Below are 20,332 nucleotides of genomic sequence, written 5' to 3'. Positions count from 1 at the left end.
TTCTGAAGAGTTGAGTTGTATGATCTGAAAGTCCTGGAATCTGTTTTCTCATTTGTAAAACAGAACATATACCTCACAAGTTAGTAGCAAAGATTAAATGAGAGAATGTAATATAATGCAATGATCAGAGTGCAGAAACACAATAAATGGTGGTAAGCATTCTATGCAGTGATAACCTCTGCTTACAATGCTCTCCAAATCCTCTCACCACCTTTTCTGGTCCCTCCCCAACACCACAGGTCTGAATAACAGACTTTTCCTCAGGTTGCCACTGAGACATCATTTCCTTTAAAATGCTTTTCCATTTTTCCCAAATGGCTTAGGTGTTTCTCCTTTATGTTCCCTTGGAATTCTGCAGCTTATTGCTTTCATAGTACTCAATATTTTGTTTGGTTAACTATATATCTACTTGCTTATTGCTACTTTCATCTAGGATGGATAACTATGAATTATAAAGGCTAAATGATGTAAAACTTCCACATAAATAGTAAAATTTGCCCACAATATACAGCACCCTAATAAGATAAAGGATATCTACAAAACAAACCTTACAATTACTATATCATGCTTGGTAGTAAACAGTGAATGCTTGCTTCTTCCTGAATTTGGGGACAATATAAAGATGTCCACTATCACCACTTCTATTCAACACTGGACTGGAGATCCCAATCAATGCAATAAAGAAAAAGTAATAAAATATGTAAAGATTAGGAAATAAGAAATAAAAACATTATTCACAGATGACAGACATGATAGTGTATAAAATGTAAATGCAAAAAAAAATCTACACATTCTTTCAAAAGAATCAAGACTGTCAAAACTATTAAGTGAATTTAGCAGAATTTCTGGATAAAAGGACAAAATACAAATATCAACTGTATCAAAATACAAATATACCATGTTCATGGAAGAATCAATATTGTTAAAATAGTTCTTCTTAAATTGGTCCAGAGATCCAATATCATCTCAATCAAAATGAAGCAGATTTTTTGGTAGAAACAGGCAAGCTGATTCTAAAATTCAGCTGGAAATGCAAAAGGCCCAGAGTAGTCAAAGCAAAGTTAAAAATATCAAGACCTATCATAAAACTACAATAATCAAAACTAGTAACTCAAACTAGACCAATGGAACAAAATAGAATGACTAGAAACTAACATATACAGTTGCCAGTTTTGCAAGAAGGCATTACTGTAATTCACTGGGGATAGGTTGGTCTTTGTAATAAATAATGCTGATGTAATTAGTATCTATAAGGAATGTAGAACCCTCTCACAAAATACACAAAAATTAACTTGAAATGGGTCATAAAAAAACATAAACAAGAAAGACAAAACAACGAAGCTTCTAAAAGAAAACACAGAATAGTATCTTCAAAACCTTGAAGCAGGCAAGATTCTTCAAAAGAACACAAAAAGCAGCAAACATAAAAGACAAGACTGACATGTGAGACTTGACTTCCTTAAATTTTAAGAACTTCTGTTCATTAAACACACACACACAAAAGTTATTAAGGAGTAAAAAGGCAAGTCATGGCTGAAAAAAGATATACACAACATGCACATCCCAAAATGAATCTACCTAAAATACATAAGAAACTATAAATAAATTTTAAAAACACAACCCAATGTAAAAATGGGCAACAGACCTGAACAGTCACTTCACAAAAGACGACATATAAAAATATGCTTAACATCATTCAACACGGACAAACGCAAATTGAAACCACCATGAGACAGCACTACACAACCATCAAAGTGACAAAAATAAGACAGATAATGCCAACTATTAGCAAAAATGTGGAGCAACTGGATCTCTCATAAAATTGTCAATAGAAGTGCAAAATGGCACAAGCACTTTAGAAAACTTTTCACAAAGTAAAACTATATGCCTATGCTACAATCCAGCAATTCCACTACTATGTATTTACTTGAAAGAAATAAAAACATATCTTTAAAAGAAAAGATTTAGGCCAGGCGCGGTGGCTCACGCTTGTAATCCCAGCACTTTGGGAGGCTGAGGTGGGCAGATCACGAGGTCAAGAGATCGAGACCATCCTGGCCAACATAGTGAAACCGTCTTTATTAAAAATACAAAATTAGTTGGGCATGGTGGCATGCGCCTGTTGTCCCAGCTACTCGGGAGGCTGAGGCAGGAGAATTGCTTGAACCCGGGAGGCAGAGATTGCAGTGAGCCAAAATCGCGCCACTGCACTCCAGCCTGGCGCCTGGTGACAGGGCGAGACTCTGTCTCAAATAAGAAAAGATTTATACAAAAATATTCACAGTAGCTATCTTGTAATAGCTAAAACTGGAGACAATTCATTGCTCTTCAACAACAGAATGGATAAAAGGTGGCCAATTCATGTAAGGAAACACTAAACAGTATTAATACAGTATGAACTACTATTCCATGCAACAAAGCAAACATAATGATGCCTAAAATAAACCAGACACATGATTCCTTTTTTTTCCCTTCTGAGATATGGTCTCACTTTGTCACTCAGGCTGCAGTGCAGTGGCACAATCAGAATTCACTGCAGCCTCAAACTCCCAGTCTCAAGTGATCATCTTGCCTCAGCCTCCCAAGGGGCTGGGACTACTGGCATGCACCACCACACCTGGAAATTTCTTTATATTTTTAATAGAGACAAGGTTTCGCCATGTTGCCCAGACTAGTCTTGAACTTTTGGGCTCATGCAATCTGCCTGCCTCAGCCTCCCAAAGTGCTCAGATTACAGGTGTGAGCCACCACATCTGGCCCACATGATTCCTTTTATAATATATGAGGTAGTGACCGGAAAAGGCAAAAGCAGGTCCTCTGGTGTGCTGGCAATGTTCTATATCTTGATTTTGTTAGTAGTTGCGCTAATGTATGGCTATATACATAAAAATTCAACAAGCTGTACACTTAAGATATGTACACTGCACTTTATTACATGTTAAGTTACACCTCAATTGTTTTCAAAAATTTAAATCTTTTAAACATAATTGGGTCAAAAAGTATAGTCAAACCTAATGTTTTCAGGAATAGTCCTTCATGTCTAATTTTAATAAGAAAACTCTCTACCAAGATACAATAAAAATAAAAACTGGAGCATAAGAATATACATAGTAGTATCTGGTCTAATTTTTATGTTACTGAAAAGTCAGTCCAATATCAAAATACAAAAAACAAACAAACAAAAAAAAAAGAAATCACCAAAACAAAATATCAGTTCCTGCTTTTATGACAATATTTGTACACTCTAAAGAGCAATCCTAGGGCAAATCATTTACCTTCATCCATAAAATACAGAAAGCAGATTACCTCTAAAGGCTATTTTTAATGTTCAAGGATTCTACGTTTCTGACATTCAACTAATTAAAACTCTGATTAGTTTCCCTGAATACCTTCCAAAACAGAAGTACTTTGTGTGACATTCAGTCTTACGTCAATACTGTATTCATATTTACCCTTTCCCAATATTTTCTCACATTGGCCTTATGTAAAGCCCATGCACTTTCCTTTCTTGTTATTTTTGTTAATGTGATTTCCCCTATATAAAACTTTCCTCTCCCAGCTGGGTGTAATGGCTTATGCCTATAATCCCAGCACTCTGGGAGGTCAAGGCAGGAGGATCACTTGAGGCCAGGAGTTAAAGACCTGCCTGGACAACATAGTGAGACCCTGTCTCTAATATTAAAAAAAAATAGTAATTTAGCCAGGCTCCCACTTGAGCCCAGGAGTTGGGGCTGCAGTGAGCCACGATCATTTCCCTGCATGCCAATGTAAGCCACAGAGTGAGAGTGAGACTCTGTCTCTAAGAAAGAAAGAAAAAAATCCCTCTTCTAAAGCTTTATGTTTACCTAATAAAATCTTTGTCATCTCTAAATATATTCATACATTCAAATATTTATTAAGCATCTTCTCCACATAAGGCAGGAAACTAGACAATAAACTGAGGACAAAGAAACAAGCCATGATTCCACCAATAATGTGGACATGTAAAAAAGACTAACCCTGGCCTGGTGGGGTGGCTCACGCCTGTAATCCTAGCACTTTGGCAGGCCAAGGTGGGCAGATCACCCGAGGTGAGGAGTTCAAGATCAGCCTGGCCAACATGGTGAAACCCCATCTCTACTAAAATATAAAAATTAGCCAGGCACAATGGCAGGTGCCTGTAATCCCAGCTACTCAGGAGGCTGATTGGAGAATCGCTTGAACCTGAGAGATGGTGGTTGCAGTGTGCCAAGATTGTGCCATTGCACTCTAGCCTGGGCGGCTAGACTCTACCTCAAAAAAAAAAAAACCAAACAACAAAAAAGGCTAACCCTAATACAAGTTAGAATCAAGTAACTGGCAAAGAGGCCAGTTTATATTGTCATAGTAAGACAAAATCCATAAGCCTTAGACCTAGGTGAAACTCCCCTACCCTGTCAATTTTCCCTATTTTATTCCCAGATAGTCTTCTCTCAATTGTTCTGAATCACCATCAGACTGTTTTATATCACTTACTCATAACACCATTTACATATCTGTATTATTCCCCCAATACATATGAAACTTCAAAAAGACATTTTCCTGTATGCTTTTCATATGTACTAAATTTTTTTTTTTTTTTTTTGAGACGGAGTTTCACTCATGTTACCCAGGCTGGAGTGCAATGGTGCGATCTCGGCTCACCGCAACCTCTGCCTCCTGGGTTTAGGCAATTCTCCTGCCTCAGCCTCCTGAGTAGCTGGGATTACAGGCACGCGCCACCATGCCCAGCTAATTTTTTGTACTTTTAGTAGAGACGGGGTTTCACCATGTTGACCAGGATGGTGCTAAATTTTTTAAGCACTAAAGAAATACTATTCAAATAATAATTTTAAAAACTACTTTCCAAAAGTGAAGATCTCCCCTATTTTATCTGATAATAGTTATAGTCAAAGAGATTACAATTAAATTAAGTAAAAATTAAAAGAACTTGCACCTCATTGAAAATTTCTATGGAGAATTTTATGGAAAGTTAACCAAGAGTTAGGTTCCTTGAAAAACTGAATGTATTCTTTTAAATATTTTTATAAAGGAAAAAAAGTGACTTACTTTCCTTTCAGAAAGTTTCCTAAAACATTCTTATATTAACCTGAAATATATAAGCCTTGATATTTTATAATATACCTACAAAAACAAAAATACAAAATTTACCCTCTGCCTAAACAATCATTCCATGTCCACAAAACAGTATTTATGAGGGTATCTGTCTTGCAGCTGACAAAGTCAGAGCTATGTAACACACTGCTACTACAGTAATGCTGTAGAAAGATTGATAGCCATTTTTTACATTTAACCTATTAACAACTATTTTGTATTTTATTATACTGTATATAGTTATAATCTAGGAGGATGTCACTATTTGATTACATAATCAAATTTATATAAGCACCATAATCTAGTATAAATTAGCTTACTATCTGAGTATTTTAAAACACTACCATTATAAAACAGCTACCAGTAAGTTTTTCAATCAAGCATTGTAAAAACTTACATTCAAAGCTTTACGTAAGATATAATTCAAAATCTGTATTACCAACTTTACTCTGAATAAACTCATACTGTACCTGGTTACTACCATGGCCAAAAGGAGTACTAGATAAATTAGTGGTTACACTGTGCAAAATAATTTCACCACTAAGAGAACCAGAAGCAATGTAGCAATCATTCCAATTGTATGTTACACAAGTTACTTCATCTTTATGATCCTGAAAGAGAGAAATGAAAGTAAGTACACTGCCCCATAACCCCCACAGCCCATTTTCATGTTTCTGTAAATACCATATATTATGTATTTGCCAATCTGATATTTGCTTTAAACTTTTCCTCAAATAAACAGAGAATTATTTTTCATAACCATAAAAATGGTCCAGGTACTCTTGAAAAGAAAAAGAGAGAGACATTATGGAAAGGTAATTTTCTACATGGCATTATGTCTACCTTAAAGAATTCACTCCTCTGACAAATAACAGGTATTGCAAGTTGACTATTGTTGAGTTCCTGCTTTAACATGAAAATGGCAGAAAATATGCTAAATAAATGATGGAGGCAAAGTGTCAGAGGACAGAGAAAGAGCTACTGTGAACGAAGTTGACAGAGGAAACTTTATGGAAGACATAAAGCTGGAGTTCAACCTTAAAGAAAAGAGAAAAATCATGGGAAGGGGAAAGAAACCAGATGTTACACAACGTAAGAGTGGAAAAAACAAATGAGCAAGGCACGTGTGAGATAACAGCAGCTGCTTCCATTTGCAGAGTATCTAATAGTGCTGAGAGTTTCATATATTATTTAATGCTTAGAAAAGCCTGAGAGTCAAGGTCATTTTGCCCATTTTATAAATGAGGTACAGGAGACACGGAGAACTTAAGAAACCTGTGCAAGCTCATGTAACTGCTAAGTGACACAGCCAGGATTCAATTCCATGTCAAACTCCAAAGCCTCTGTTCCTTCCATGATACCAGGCTGCCTCTCAAATCCAAATGAGAATTCACATTGAGGAATAAAACTGTTGGGTTTTAAACAAACTGAGTTCACAAGGACTATGTTTTTCAACATCAAATTAGAGATGTCTAGCAGGAGCAGGTAAAAGTGATCAAAACTGGGAGAAGAGTTTTTAACAGTTTGATGCCATATCTTAATAATACCAACTAATAATCCTCATATCTAATAATTATGTAATTATTTATATTTTTATTCATATTAAAATTATATTTTTATTTATATTTATGTATATCTATGTAATAGCAAGAATAATAGCTATGACAGTCCACCTACATTACAACTTTATCAAGTAGTCTGTCAAGTATTTTCAGAGATTTCTTTACCTTTTATTCCTTTCCTAAAACCAAGAAACACTTGCTATCCTGAGGAAAAAATGTTTGATGAGAAGAAAAAAGGAAGAGCAGACATTTTGTGTATTGTTCCCATTTGGGAAATTAAGAACATGGGGTCCAATATAATTTCTGTGACTCTATAAAGAGGCAAGTTTCTGCCTAACTTCAACTGTGGAAAATAAGTCATTAAGCAAACATTTACTAAGAACCTATCAAGTGCCAGAAACTGTGTTAATCACCAGGGAGAGGACTGCAGAGAAGAGATCCAGAGGTAAAAGATTAGATTTCCCACTATCACAATGAGTTAAAATATTCATTAACAGAATGAATGAAGGCGCTAAGCACTAAGAATTTTACACCAAAGAAAGAGAAAACCATCCAGAGAAATCGCGAAAGCTGAAGATAGAAAAATGAATCAAATATGGCCATGCAGGATGGGGCAAATGAAGTTTACATGGGTTAAAGAAAGTTGTTCCTCTGTGTATACATGCAGATATGATTACATTTTTCACATTAAATTTTTAAAAGACAAAAATTAATTTTAAGATCAACTTCTAAATATTAAAAAGACAATATAATGAAAACTAGAATTCAAAAAAATCATAACCAGACTTTCTTATGCTGAATATTTATTTTCTGAAACTGCAAAAAGCTAATTAGTAAAGAAACAATAATTAAAAATAGTAAATTAGTTTATAAAATATTTCATTACCAAGTTAAAAATACAAACACACACACACACACACACACACACACACACACACAAGAGCAGCCAAATATATTGCATAACTAAGAAGCTGACCTCCCCAACTCTGATTACTAAATTGAATACTATCATCCCCAAACAACTCTCATTTTTTCCAGTGTGCCCTAAAACAAGATCCCTGATGACCAAAAACCATAGTTTACAAAAATGAGTGAAGTGGTTCATTCAAACAAAAGCAGAACTAAAAGAAAAATTAAGAAAAAAGCTTTAAACATTGATCATATGCATTAATGCTATACATGGAAAAGACAAAAAAAAAAAAAAAAAAAACCACAAGTTTTTGGCTAAATAGCACCTTTATTTTCCCTAACAAATCTTAGTTCAATTCTGAAGCCCCTTATTTTTATCATAAAAGCTCAAAAATAAAAGTTTAGTAAGTAGACTAAATGCATTGTAAGATATCCATTATTTTGTGAAGACTTTTTAAAATTGCTTACCTTAAGAGATCGATGAAGTCTTTTTGATTTTAAATCCCAAATATTAACAGTGTTATTTAGGCCTCCGCTTACCAAATACATAGATGTAGAATTTAAACTGACACATGTCTGCTTTTGCTATTTAAAAAAAGAAAAAAAAAGTTACCTTAATTGAACAGAGCCCAGAGCTGACTGTCAGGTCTCATCCAACACTTAGTAAGCATGTGATAAATATTTGCTAAATTAAATACCATAAACATGCTAATATTGTACTAAAGAGCCACCATCACTGTCTTTCACATGGATCCAACAGCTTTTAAGGGGGTCAAAAATGCTTCAAGGAAATCAGACAGATTTGTATTCACTTCCGGAGACCCAGTGAAGATACAGGAAGCTTAGAAAACACCAGCAGTCCTGGTCTCCCATCAGGGCTTTTTTGCCCATCCCAACTCCCCTTGATAAAGTCTGCTCTTGTATTTGCACAGAATATCCTAAATTAAAATCAATCCCCAGCTCAAAAAATGCTAAAAATAGAAGAGACTTTAAAGAATTTCCAAGTGTAGAGCCCTCATTTTACCGATGGGGTAAGTTTTTTTTTTAAAGACGTCAAGATACTTGCCCTAAGTCTCCCAACAAATCTCCCTGTTAAGAAGACCAAGTCTCAGACATCAGGTCATCAAAGCCTGACCTCAATTGTTCCCCATCTCTGTAAAGACACCATCCAGTTTCTCAAGATAAAAATCTGGAATAACCCTAGATTTCTTGTTCTCCCTCCCCTCCAATCTATCAGTAAACTGTCTAACTCCAACCCAAAAATAAATCCCACATGGCTCCCCTTTATCTATCACTACTACTAACAATAACCCAAACCTTGCCAAACCATGACAGCAGCTTCCTAACTGGTTTCCCTGTTCCCACTCCTGCTTTCCTATATTCCATCCTTCATAAGTAGGGTGGGCTTTAAAAATGTAAATCAGATTATGTCTCCTTCCTGTTTAAAAATCTTCAATCGATTCCAATAACACCAAGAATAAAACCATTTACCTGGCTTTTGAAGTCCTATTTAACTGGCCTTATCTCATCTTTTACCATTTTCTTCCTCATCCACTAATTAATTCTCCAGCCATACTGACCTTCCATTCCTTAAACTTACAACCCTATGTTTGCCCCAAGGCTTCTACACAGCTATTCTCCTTGGCTAGAAAGCTAAATTCTCTGAACCTTGGTTGGAAGACTTTCCGGCCAATAAATACCAACTTAAGTGTCACCACTTCAGGGGACCTCCACTGGCTACCTAATCTAACTTGCTATCACAGTATCTTATTTTAGTTTTCTGCATGATAACTTATCAATATCTGGGTATTTTTTGTTTACTGGTTTACTGCCTGTCCCCTGCCAGAATGTCAGTTTCACTAGCACAAAGCCCATATCCATGCTCTATATTTATAGAATAAATGGCTAAAATACAGAGGTTGTCAAGTTCTCAATGAGTATCTTTGAGTGCCACCAATCTGGTGGTGCCATCAGTAACTATGCTACACAAAACACAATGTTGCATTTTTTTTCCTATGTAACCTTCAGATGCACTATGAAGTTACATTAGTTGTAACTTCCACAGTGCATCCTTGGATTCTTCAAATCCAAAGGGGACATTTTATGACTTCATTAAAAGTTAAAAGGCAAGTTATGTAGGTTTAGGCAAATCATCTCACCTTTCTGAGCCTGTGTTTCTGCATTTGAGAAACCAAAGGTGAAGACTAGATCTACTGTCCTTATCTTGAGAGTCCATGCTTCTCAGAAATATCCTCTGCTCAAAAGAGATTCTTTAAAGGGTGCAGATAGTCCCTTCCCTCCCCCGACTACAGTCCCTAAGGTTTCTTCTAGCTCTGAAATTTTGACCAAGAGTATCAACTAATATAAAAATAGCACGATGCACACAACATCAATGTTTCAGTATAGTTGCTGTAATTCTCCTGCAGATCCCATTCTAGGAATTGACTTTGGTTGAAGGAGACTAGTAAGATTTAGAATCTGGTTGTTACTGCAAATTAGGACAGTTTGCTAAGTACTATCAAAACAGCCTTTAAAGAAAATAGAAAAGGTGTCCATCGAGGATCAATATATTGGGATTCTAATCATCCCCAACTATAACTATGCTTAAGGGCCCAGAACAAAACTTATGTTTAGAGCTGGCTAACCCTGTCTTTTTTATGATAAAGTATTATTAATGCAGCTAATGAACTTAAATAATTAATGGAAATTGTATAGTCATTACAGGAATCCTGTACCTCTCAAGATTCAAGGCAAAAGGTACAATTCTACTATAAACAGATAAAATATAAAATCAAAGAAAATAAATATGAAAAAGTTCTCTAAAATTTTAAAATGAGTAGAATCATAACTCATTTTCTCAAGTAAAAAAGGTCTAATGCCTCAAACAGTACACAAGTAAGGGGACTTAGAACTAACAAAGTGGTTATTAGCACATTAATATGTTACTTTAAAAATTACTAGTAAAACCTAAAAAATCAGTTTGCAAATATTTTTATAACTAAATTAAAATGGATTCAAAATTTGAATTCAACTAATCTTTTATCCATCAGCATTATGATATGATTTGTTAACTATGGGAAATAGGGCTAAGAATCATAGCAACTAATTTGGAATATTCACAAAACTCTTAGAATTATTGTCACACTTGTGAATACCATCTGTTATTTTTATACTTAAACAAACAAACAAAAAAAGCTCCCAAATACTGGTTCACTAATTCTAAGGCATAATGTATATATAGTGGTAGAGGTAGCAGTCAAAACTGTTTTCATGTTGACATTAACAAATGTTTTTTGAACTTCTCAGGATATAAAGATCCAAAGATGGCTAAGATGTTTTGCCTGCTCTTGAAGACTTGAGTTTTCCTTTTATCAACCAGGGACATTCTGTGCCTTGATTTTGCTTAAGACAGGTTAAACACAGTGCCTCAAACTCCATTTCTACTGTTAGCAGATGTTCTCCCTGTCTCAGTCTCCAACATCTGTGGTTTAGAACTGAAGTTCAGGTCAATCCCACCGGATACCTTTAGGAGAGGACTGATAAAAATCATGAGTCCTCTTTAAATTAGTTGAGCTTTTATTCAGTTGTCCGGCTGTTTTCTAATTGGGCTACCTTACCTATCCCAGTATGTAAAATTATGACGATTCATAACAATTTAGAATCTGCTATAAAAACTTTGAAATGAAAAAAAAAAAGAAAAGCTATCAACTACTCATACTTTTTTATTTAAATCCTATCCTATTTAAAAAAGAAACAGCTGTCAAGTAGTATGTGACTGGAAATGAAGAAGCCAGCATTATCCTCAATCAGAGGGATTAACTTATAAAACAAAAGGATAAGGCAACAACATGCAATGAGAGCTCCATTTAAATGCCCTGGGACCTAAACTCATTATGACAAAGCCAACCTGTGAAAGGAGAGTGTGGGGGAGCTCAAACAGGCCCCTCAGTACAGGTGGACAGAATCTGAAGCAGAGGGCTACCATCAGCTTTGGGTCTTTTCCTGATGGTCCTAAGCCCAAGATCAGTAAAGCAGTCTGTGTCATTAGAGTTCATATGCTCAGGTCAACCTAGTAACCTATGTGGGACATCAGAGCAGCAACAGGGATCCTCTCCAACTGAAGGAAAATAGAGAAATGAAGTGCCTAGTTAACCAAATTCAAGTCTTCAGTTGTTCCCCTAATATTCAATACTATTTTACCTAAAAACGCTTCGCTTCAATAAGTATACATATCTTGTTTTTAAGTATTACCATATTATTTTGAGCTTAAGTTAAAAATGATGCTTTTAAACACCTTTATATTTAGTCACAAGCACCATAATAAATAAGCAATTGCCAGGCAAACAAAACTAAGATTTTTAAAAGTTTAAACAAAAAAATCACTTACCCCTTCAGCAAGCTCTAAAAGTGGAAAAGGTTGACATTTGCAACTTGAAACAACTATTTTGTCGCCACTAGAAGATGCTGTTACTAAAAAATTATCTAAATGAAGAGTTATGGAGCATCAAACAATCCATGAACATCTATAGCACTAGACTAAGAACTGCAATTATAAAAGCAAACACACTAGGAAGACAATGAGTACAGCTTATATATTAGCTTTCAAAAATGGCTCATGTTACTATTAATAATTACTAAGACTAATTCTTTGTTACTACTGCAGGGAAGAGCTATCCTTCTTTCTGGCTCTACTATCACTCAAGAGCTATTTAACCCATGTGAAATACTACTCTGTTTTCAAAGAGTAGGCCGGAGGGCTAATTTTATCCTTCAAGAATGAGAGCATGATAAAAGCAGCACCAGCAAATATCAATCAACCTTTTCATCTGCAGAAATTGTTCAAGATACTAACCCAGTGCTTGGTACCAATCTAAAGTAGGAAGCAAACATCCATACTAGTCTCCTATTTTTCTATTTAAAAAAAAAAAAAAAAAGACTGATTTTTTTCCCAGAACATGAATTTTTGTGATAGAATGTTTTGATCTTAAAGAATTAATCTTAAATTAAGAATGAATACTACTTAAATTAAGAATTAATACTTCTTAAATTAAGAATGAATATTGTAACTTACAAATATTTAATAAACATGTATGGTTAAATAGGAATTGTTTGTTATGAATGAGTTTTAATTTTTATATAAAATTTAATTTAATCTTAATTTAAAATTGTATTTACCTTATTTTACATGAATTATAAGTACAACAATCAGTAAACACAAACAATAAGTATTTTAAAACTAAAACAATTAAACATAACAATATAACCAAGAGTAAGAGCCTAATTTTGAGAGCCATAACAAATTAAAATATCAGAAGTTTAAATCTGTGCTTTTTAGCAATTAAAATCTGTGAGTAAAAGCAATGGAGAAAGGTTAGACACTCAGAATCCCTAACTGCATTTACTTTTGAATGTTTTGGATAACTTTCAAGTATTTTGTAGACAGAGCACAGGTTGTAATTTTATTATGATATATGATGCAAACAAAATCATTTCTACCTAGATATCACAATAGTGAGAAAAATCATTTCCCTTTCCTTGGCTTCTTCCTCTGTTTACCACTACTCTTCTTAGAATATAGAAAAGGACTGAAATACAATGTGGGTGGCTAATCTAGTTACTTTTTTATTTCTCTTGTAGTTTTAGAAATCATGAAAAAGTGAGGAACATAAGCTAAAGGACAAAAAAACAAACCTGTAATCTATCTGGCACTTCACATTAACCCCATTCTTGAAATCTATGCTATGTGGACCCCAAGTTGCTAAGGCTGGGAATTTTTGTTTTTCAGTAATTAAACTCTCTGGAAGTGATCAAAGCCTTATTAAGAATAAGACTGTAGGAAAGCTTTCAGTGCACATCTGCTCATACAAGAAAACTATAAGACCAATTTCCAAAAGTCATACAACACTATTTCATAGTCACATCAGTTTTGTTGCTAGACTGTTAAGTAGCACATCAGTAAATATCAACTCCTAGTAAAACTCCTTGAAACAAAAGTCAACCAAAAAATAATCTTACTACGAATTGCTACTTTTCTCTTATACAGTAAGAGGGAAAATTAAGCTCTAAAGATAATGAAAATCTAAAAATAGAGAACAGCAACTTCATATACTTGTCACTCTCTTTAAAACATTTTCCCTACTACACATCTGGAGAGTCCTTCAAAAATGCACTCACTTTACCATCAGTTTGATTAACAGAGTACCAAAGCAATTTATTTTACTGCTTTAATACAAAATCAAGGAATGATAAGGAGGTAAATTTAATTCAGTAAGAAAATGTGTCCTTTTTGTTATAGACATGCAAGAATAGTTAGGTTCCTAAAAAACTTTCAATATTTTTGTTCCTGAGTCATATTTTAAAGCTTTTTTTCATCAGAAAGTAGAATTTAGTACTTTGGTGTTGATAAAAATCAGACAAATGTTAAAATTTAATTCGTTAAGAAATAGCGTAGGAGTTTCACAAAAGAAAATTTCTAACACACCAATTATATAAAACATTTTCATATAAAAGGTGATAAGAGTAGTATGGTTACAGCAGTGTTTCTCAACTGGGAGTGATTCAGGCAATTCTGGAAACCTTTTTGGTTGTCACAACTAGAGGCTATTGGTACCTGATGGGAGAAGGCCAACAAACCTTCTCAACATGGTACAATGTACAGGGAAGGCCCAAAACAAATTTTCTGCCCCCAAATGTCAATAGCGCGGAGTTCAAAAACCCTAGTTTACAGTCGTCACTCCCTCATTTTATTGTATTCACATTGAGAAGCTCACCAAGACAGGGAAGGCGTTAATAAGAAACATAAAAAGCTTAGAAAAATTCAATCTAGATAATTTTACTATGTCTGTTTAGGAAATAATGTAATTTTCATCACACGCACACACACAGAGAGAGAGAGAGAGAGAGAGAGAGAGAGAGAGAGAGAAATATGGAGAGTACATCAGTAAGATGGAGATAATGGACAATTTTTTATCTCCTCCCCAACTTGCTTCTGCCTTCAAGTTCTGTCTTTAATTTTCAGTTCAGATTCACAAATACCCAAATGCAGATGCAAAAACTCATTCCAAAACCTTTTAGAATTATTTCCATAATTACCCACCTTATTCCATTTGGTTCAATAAGAAACTTTTGATAACTAATTCTATGATGTAGTCATAGTACACATTTTTTTTAATAGCAGTGTTTTCCAATGAAGTGATTTGTAACTAAATTTTTAAATGAACCCAACAGATAAAATCAGAGTGCATTCATATGATATACTGTTTTGTAGACTACTATTTTACGTTTTCTATCCTTCATAGAAATGCAAAATATATATCTCAGTATGAGGCACAATATGAGAAAAAGTTTCATTGACAGTGGTTGTTTAACCTAATAAGTGGTTTGTGATTTTGGTTTTTGTCTGTTTGCTTGTTTTTTAAAGGATACTATTGCTGCTCCAACATATTGAGCTGATTCCACATGGTGACGTGTGTGGGTTGAATTTATCCACCAATGTCATAGATGAAGCATCCCATATTTTAATATCATCTCCTGATGAAGCAAATCTGAGGTTTTCCTGCATGACTGCGCCTACAAATAGTTTAAAACAATGTATTTTAAAAACATTTAATACACATATTCAAAAAAGGTCAAAACCTAATCTAAAACAAGTGGCTCTAACTCGGCCATTTTTGTTCCAAACAGTGCACTCACCAAAGTAGTTGAAGTGATCTTCCTAAAACATAAGCCAGATCACATTATCTTAGCTGACCCTTCCAATGGCTGCTCACGGTAATTATAATGAAATCCAGCCTCCTTAGCCTGCCTTACATGTCCTGGGCCCCATGTAACTCTCCTCTTTTCACTGGCCTTCTGTCTGCCTCATACAAAAGCAAGGTTATTCTCACCTCAGTGTCTCTTCATTTTGCTGCTCCCTTTGCCTAAAATGTTTTCCCCAGATTCCCATTGTCATCTCCTACTCATCATTCAGGTCTTAGCTCAAATGTTTCCTCCTATGAAAGGCCTTTCCTGACCACCCCGGCTAAAGCAGCCCCTTACCCGGTAAGGGGCTTACCAGGTTACCCTACATCCCACTACCTGATTTCATTTTTTTCATAGCACTTCCTACTATCTGAAATTTGGAGGGCAATGGCACGATCTTAGCTCCGTGCGATCTCGGATCACCACAACCTCCGTCTCCTGGGTTCAAGAGATTCTCCTGCCTCTGCCTCCCGAGTAACTGGGATTACAGGCATGCACCACCACATCCGGCTAATTTTGTATTTTTAGCAGAGATGGGGTTTCTCCATGTTGGTCAGGCTCGTCTCGAACTTCCGACCTCAGGTGATCAGCCTCCCGAAGTGCTGGAACCACAGGCGTGAGCCACCACGCCCGGTCACTATCTTAAATTTTTATTTGTTTTCATAATAATGTCTATCTCTCCATACCAGAGTCTTGAAACACTTCTGGCACACCACAGCTTTTCAACAAATAATTGTTAATAAGTAACTTCCTAATTTTTTAAGAAATGTATGATGATAAACTAACATTTGTCCAGGTCAGAATCTAGTCACACCAGTTTTCCCAAATAACTGTAAAATTAGCAATATGGTCAAATAAGATGCCACTAAGTCCCTATACCAATACTTGAACTACAATGTCTTCACTCATTTATTCAGAGTATACAGTTGTAACACGTAATTCTAATAAGGTGATTTCACAAACCAAGGAAGTTTAGAAAACAGAAGGCAAGGAAATTGCTCTAGGCAGGCACTTTAAAGAGTGACAGGTACTAATGAACAATAGGTGAGGAAAAAAATGATCAAAAATACATGGGAGAAAGGTAAAGGGAGAGGGCACAGAATTATACCTCCCACATAGCCCTAGTATGGAAAGTACAAGACTACTGCACAGCATTAGTGATGTCACAGATAGGTCCCCGAGTCATTAACAGAACATCACACTTATGTCTAGTTTAAACCATTTCAGAGGACAAGTTAAAGGCATCATTATAGAAACTTTTCACTCTCGAGGCAAAATGTTAATGTGATTCAGTCATTTGCTTCCTTATGTTCCATTCATCCGATACAGTGCTACTAACTTTAAAGTTACCTGCTGAAATGTTAACATAGTGTTTGGATTTGGTGCCTTAAACCTGTGTAACACGTGCCCTCTTGGTTCACAAGTCAAGGAAGAATGAATGAATTGCTGGAAAAGCGATCTCTAAGCCTTGTAAACACAACTGCAAGCTGTGTCTACCCGAATCCTACACCAGGCCTGTTGAGCTGCGGGGTGTAGTGGGGAGATCACTCAGGCCAGGGCTCAGAAAACCTGGATTCGAACGATCTGCTCCAATGAAGGAGACAAAACTCACCGAGTGATTTACTGTTTTTCACTCTTAAAGCGGAGCGGGGAAGAGGACCATCTGCCCAACTACCTCGGTCTTCTGAGAACTGAGCACATTTAAGGGAGTGGCTTTACATCAGTCCCTCAAAGAGGGTCCCATGGAAAGCGAGCAGTCAGGACACAGGCGGTAACGTCGGCCTGGGTTTAGGGACAGCGGCTACGGGAACCAATTCAGCTACCCCACTCAGCTGAAATGCAAGTTCTCCAACTTTCAGTCACCAAAAATGCACTTTATTTGCAGGACAACCGCTCAATTGGGGCTACCCTGTAAAATGCATCCGAGTACATGGCAAAAGAGAAGTACTTGAGGTTGACAATTACAAAAAAAAAAGAGAGAAAGAGACGGACTTGTGGAAACGAGGCAAACTTTTCGGAGGCAGCACATCCCCCAGGGCCAACACCAACCTTACCCCAGCTGACCTGGGCCGCCTCTCGGGAGGTGCGCGACCTCGGCCCGCTGCTCCCGGGACGCTTCCGCGCCTAGCGCGCCGCTTCGCCCCTGCCAGGCAACTGCTCGTGGCGCGCAAAGCCCAAGGACCTCCGCCCCGCCCTCTGAGGGGGACACGGGGGCCCCTGGGATCCGGAAGGTGCACGGACGCGGCGGGCGGCGCCCCGCAGATCCCAGCACCTCCGGAACCTCACCTCTCTGCGGCAACACAACAGGGGGCCGCGGCCCGTTCAGCAATGGGCTTCCGGCTCCCGCTTGGACGGTTAAACTTCGGCGGCCGGAAGTCCCGCCCCCGGGTGACGTCACGCAGCAAGGCGCTGCCTGCAGCTGTGGCTCCTGGCCGGACGGGAAAGGGGCATAGAGGCTCTGGCAGGGGCAACGCTGGGGCTTCACGGGGAAAGTTATCCCAGTGCCAGGGCAGGAACAGCGGGCCAGGGCAGCTCTCTCTACGCCCCAGCGACGGAGTTCTGGCCACTGGCAGCTGCTCTTTTGTCATTCACTTGCTCTCTACTGTGTGCCAGGCACTATGCTAGACTCTTGGGTATACAGTGATGTGTTTAGCCTGGGGACACAGGAGTACAGTGAATTCTCATGGTGCTTGGCCTCGTGGAGCTTACAATCCACTATAGGAGGCTGACGTTATTAGATAATTAAATGGAAAATGAAACTATGATAATGAAAGGTATAAGTTGCACGAAGACCCATAATAAGGGAAACTATTGTAGATGTGGATTTAGGAAAGGATGCCTACCTGCAATTTACCAGCCAGGAAATGCACTCAGACTGAGAAATAACCCGAACAGTAAGCGTCTGCACTAACCGACTTCAAAACCTATGATCTTTCTTTCTCATCATGCTGCGAGGTCAAGAACATCAAACATCCTCTGGTTGGGAATTCTTTTGAAGGGGATGCTTCAAGGTGGAAAAGGAAGTTGCTGAGCCGAGTTTTCAAATGCCCCTTCCAAAGGGCCTTTTCTAGCCCTACTGACAATTTTTGCTGAGAATATTTATCATAATTCTAGGGCATTTCTTCTGCAGTGTTATTGTTTCATCACAACTACATGAGGTGTGTTTCTCAACTAGGCCCCAGCTATCTGTATTCATATTGCAGATAATTGGAAAGTTCTAATAAGTGCATTTTTTTCAGAGCAGAAATTGAAATCGTAGCCAAGTTATTGAGGTTCATGGGAAATGGCAAAAGGAGGAAGATAGCAAGCAGCAACTGCCTTAATGGTAGAGTCGGCAGTTATTGAGGTTATAAAATCCAGCTTGGGCAGGGAGGAGGCCCAGAAAGTTGGGAACTAAGAAAGTAGAGTAAGGGAGTGGGGGCAGGGTGAATGGGAGCAAATGGAAAACAGAAAGCTTCAAACAAAAAGGACAATTAATTAAATCTCTGAAAATTGAAGCCAGCAGGAAAATTGAGACTAGACTATATGAAAAAATATATATAATAATACATGTAATATAATATATACATACATGATATAATATGAAAATATGTCTATCTAGTATTTATTGAATACTAAGCATTGTATTTGTATGTATAGATATAATGTGTATGTATGCAATACATATATAATTTAATCTTTCTAAAAACACATGAAGGATATGCTATTATTTGTCCCCACTTTACGTATGAGGAAATGGAGGTTAAGTAACTTGCCCAAGGTCACAAGGTTAAAAAATGGTAAAGTCAGAAGTTAAACCTGGGACCATAAGACTGCACAGACTGTCCCACACCATTATGCTGTATAGTCAAGAGCCAAAATACAGTGTAAAGGGCCAAATGGAAACCTCCACTCCTCTGTCCTCCACTGATGCTACAGCCTCATCAAATCTTACTGGACCTGGAACAGTCCTGTCATTTTTGTTCCTGCCTCTGTGCTGATGTAAATACTGTTTCCTCAGTTCTGCATAATAGTCTAACAAACAATAAATGCCAAATGTTGGAAGATTTGCTAATATATGAATTACATAAATATATAAAGCTTTCCAAAAGTAGCCATCGAGATAATATTTCTAGAGAGAAAGAGAAATATTTCATAATGATAAAAGGGTAAGTGAAACCAAAAGCCATATCAATTTTAAATGTTTATGTGAACAGAGGATAATTTTGAAGTATAAGAAGAATAAATATCAAAACTAAAGGGGGAAAAAGGCATACCCTTAGTCATTATTGGGGAAATTGACAGAATTTTCTCAATAATTCATAGAACGTCCAGATAAGGAAAAAAATTAGAAAAGTTGTGGAAAATCTGTACACTCTCAACTATTTTAACTGACATTTTTTGAACACTATAGCCAACTACTTCAGGATAAACATTCTTTTCAAATACACATAAAGATGGAGTATATATTGGGCTATAAAACAAGTCAATAGATTTTTAACAGAATAAATCTTACAGAGCATGCTCTCTGATCACAACAGTCTTAAATATAAATATAAAACAACACATCTAGAAAAGACCCAAACATGAAATAAAACTATCTTAATTCCAACAACCCATAGGTGAAGGAAGAAATCAAATCACAAATATTAATAATAATAGAAAATATTTGAACTGATTGATAAGTAAAATGCAACAGTAAAAATTCATGGAGACAGCTAAAGCAGTTCTTAGGGGAAAATAATAGGTTAAAATATTTATATTATGAAAAAAAAAAAGGTCCAAAATCATTGATCTATGCTCTCTCTTAAGAAACTTAGAAAGAGAACAAATTAAACACAAAATAAAGATTAGAGTACCGAACAATGAAATTGAAAAAAGATGAACAGAGAAAAATCAATGAAACCAAAAGCTGATTTTTGAAATGATTAATAAAATTGATAAATCTCTAGCTAGACTTATCAATAAGAAAGAGAAAACACAAATTAGCAATACAAAATTGAAAGAGAAACCATCAATATAAATCCAAA

The 20,332-nt window shown here is 36.4% G+C and overlaps 1 protein-coding gene across 4 annotated transcripts in view; it reads right to left on the bottom strand.

Moving 5' to 3' along the window:
• The window catches only part of NEDD1 (NEDD1 gamma-tubulin ring complex targeting factor), a 46,293-nt gene extending 28,572 nt beyond the window's left edge, over positions 1-17,721 (bottom strand). The window contains exons 1-5 of one of the 4 annotated variants that reach the window (XM_032298653.1): positions 17,610-17,721; positions 15,009-15,152; positions 11,971-12,065; positions 8,052-8,168; positions 5,583-5,723 (exon numbers count right to left, since the gene is read on the bottom strand). In XM_032298653.1, coding sequence (XP_032154544.1) covers positions 5,583-5,723; positions 8,052-8,168; positions 11,971-12,065; positions 15,009-15,144 — 489 coding nt within the window. In that variant the 5' untranslated portion in view covers positions 15,145-15,152; positions 17,610-17,721. Of the gene's footprint in view, positions 1-5,582; positions 5,724-8,051; positions 8,169-11,970; positions 12,066-15,008; positions 15,153-17,372; positions 17,570-17,609 lie in introns of those variants that run through there. The other 3 variants (XM_032298651.1, XM_032298642.1, XM_032298635.1) reach the window with 3 other exon arrangements.
• Between the last annotated feature and the right edge of the window lie 2,611 nt (positions 17,722-20,332).

The sequence above is a fragment of the Sapajus apella genome, unplaced genomic scaffold, assembly GCF_009761245.1.
Source record: "Sapajus apella isolate SASKATOON/1434 unplaced genomic scaffold, GSC_monkey_1.0 scaffold2, whole genome shotgun sequence".
NCBI lineage: Eukaryota > Metazoa > Chordata > Mammalia > Primates > Cebidae > Sapajus > Sapajus apella.
Note: the sequence above shows the minus strand (reverse complement) of the source record. Positions and strands in the feature narration are given on the sequence as shown.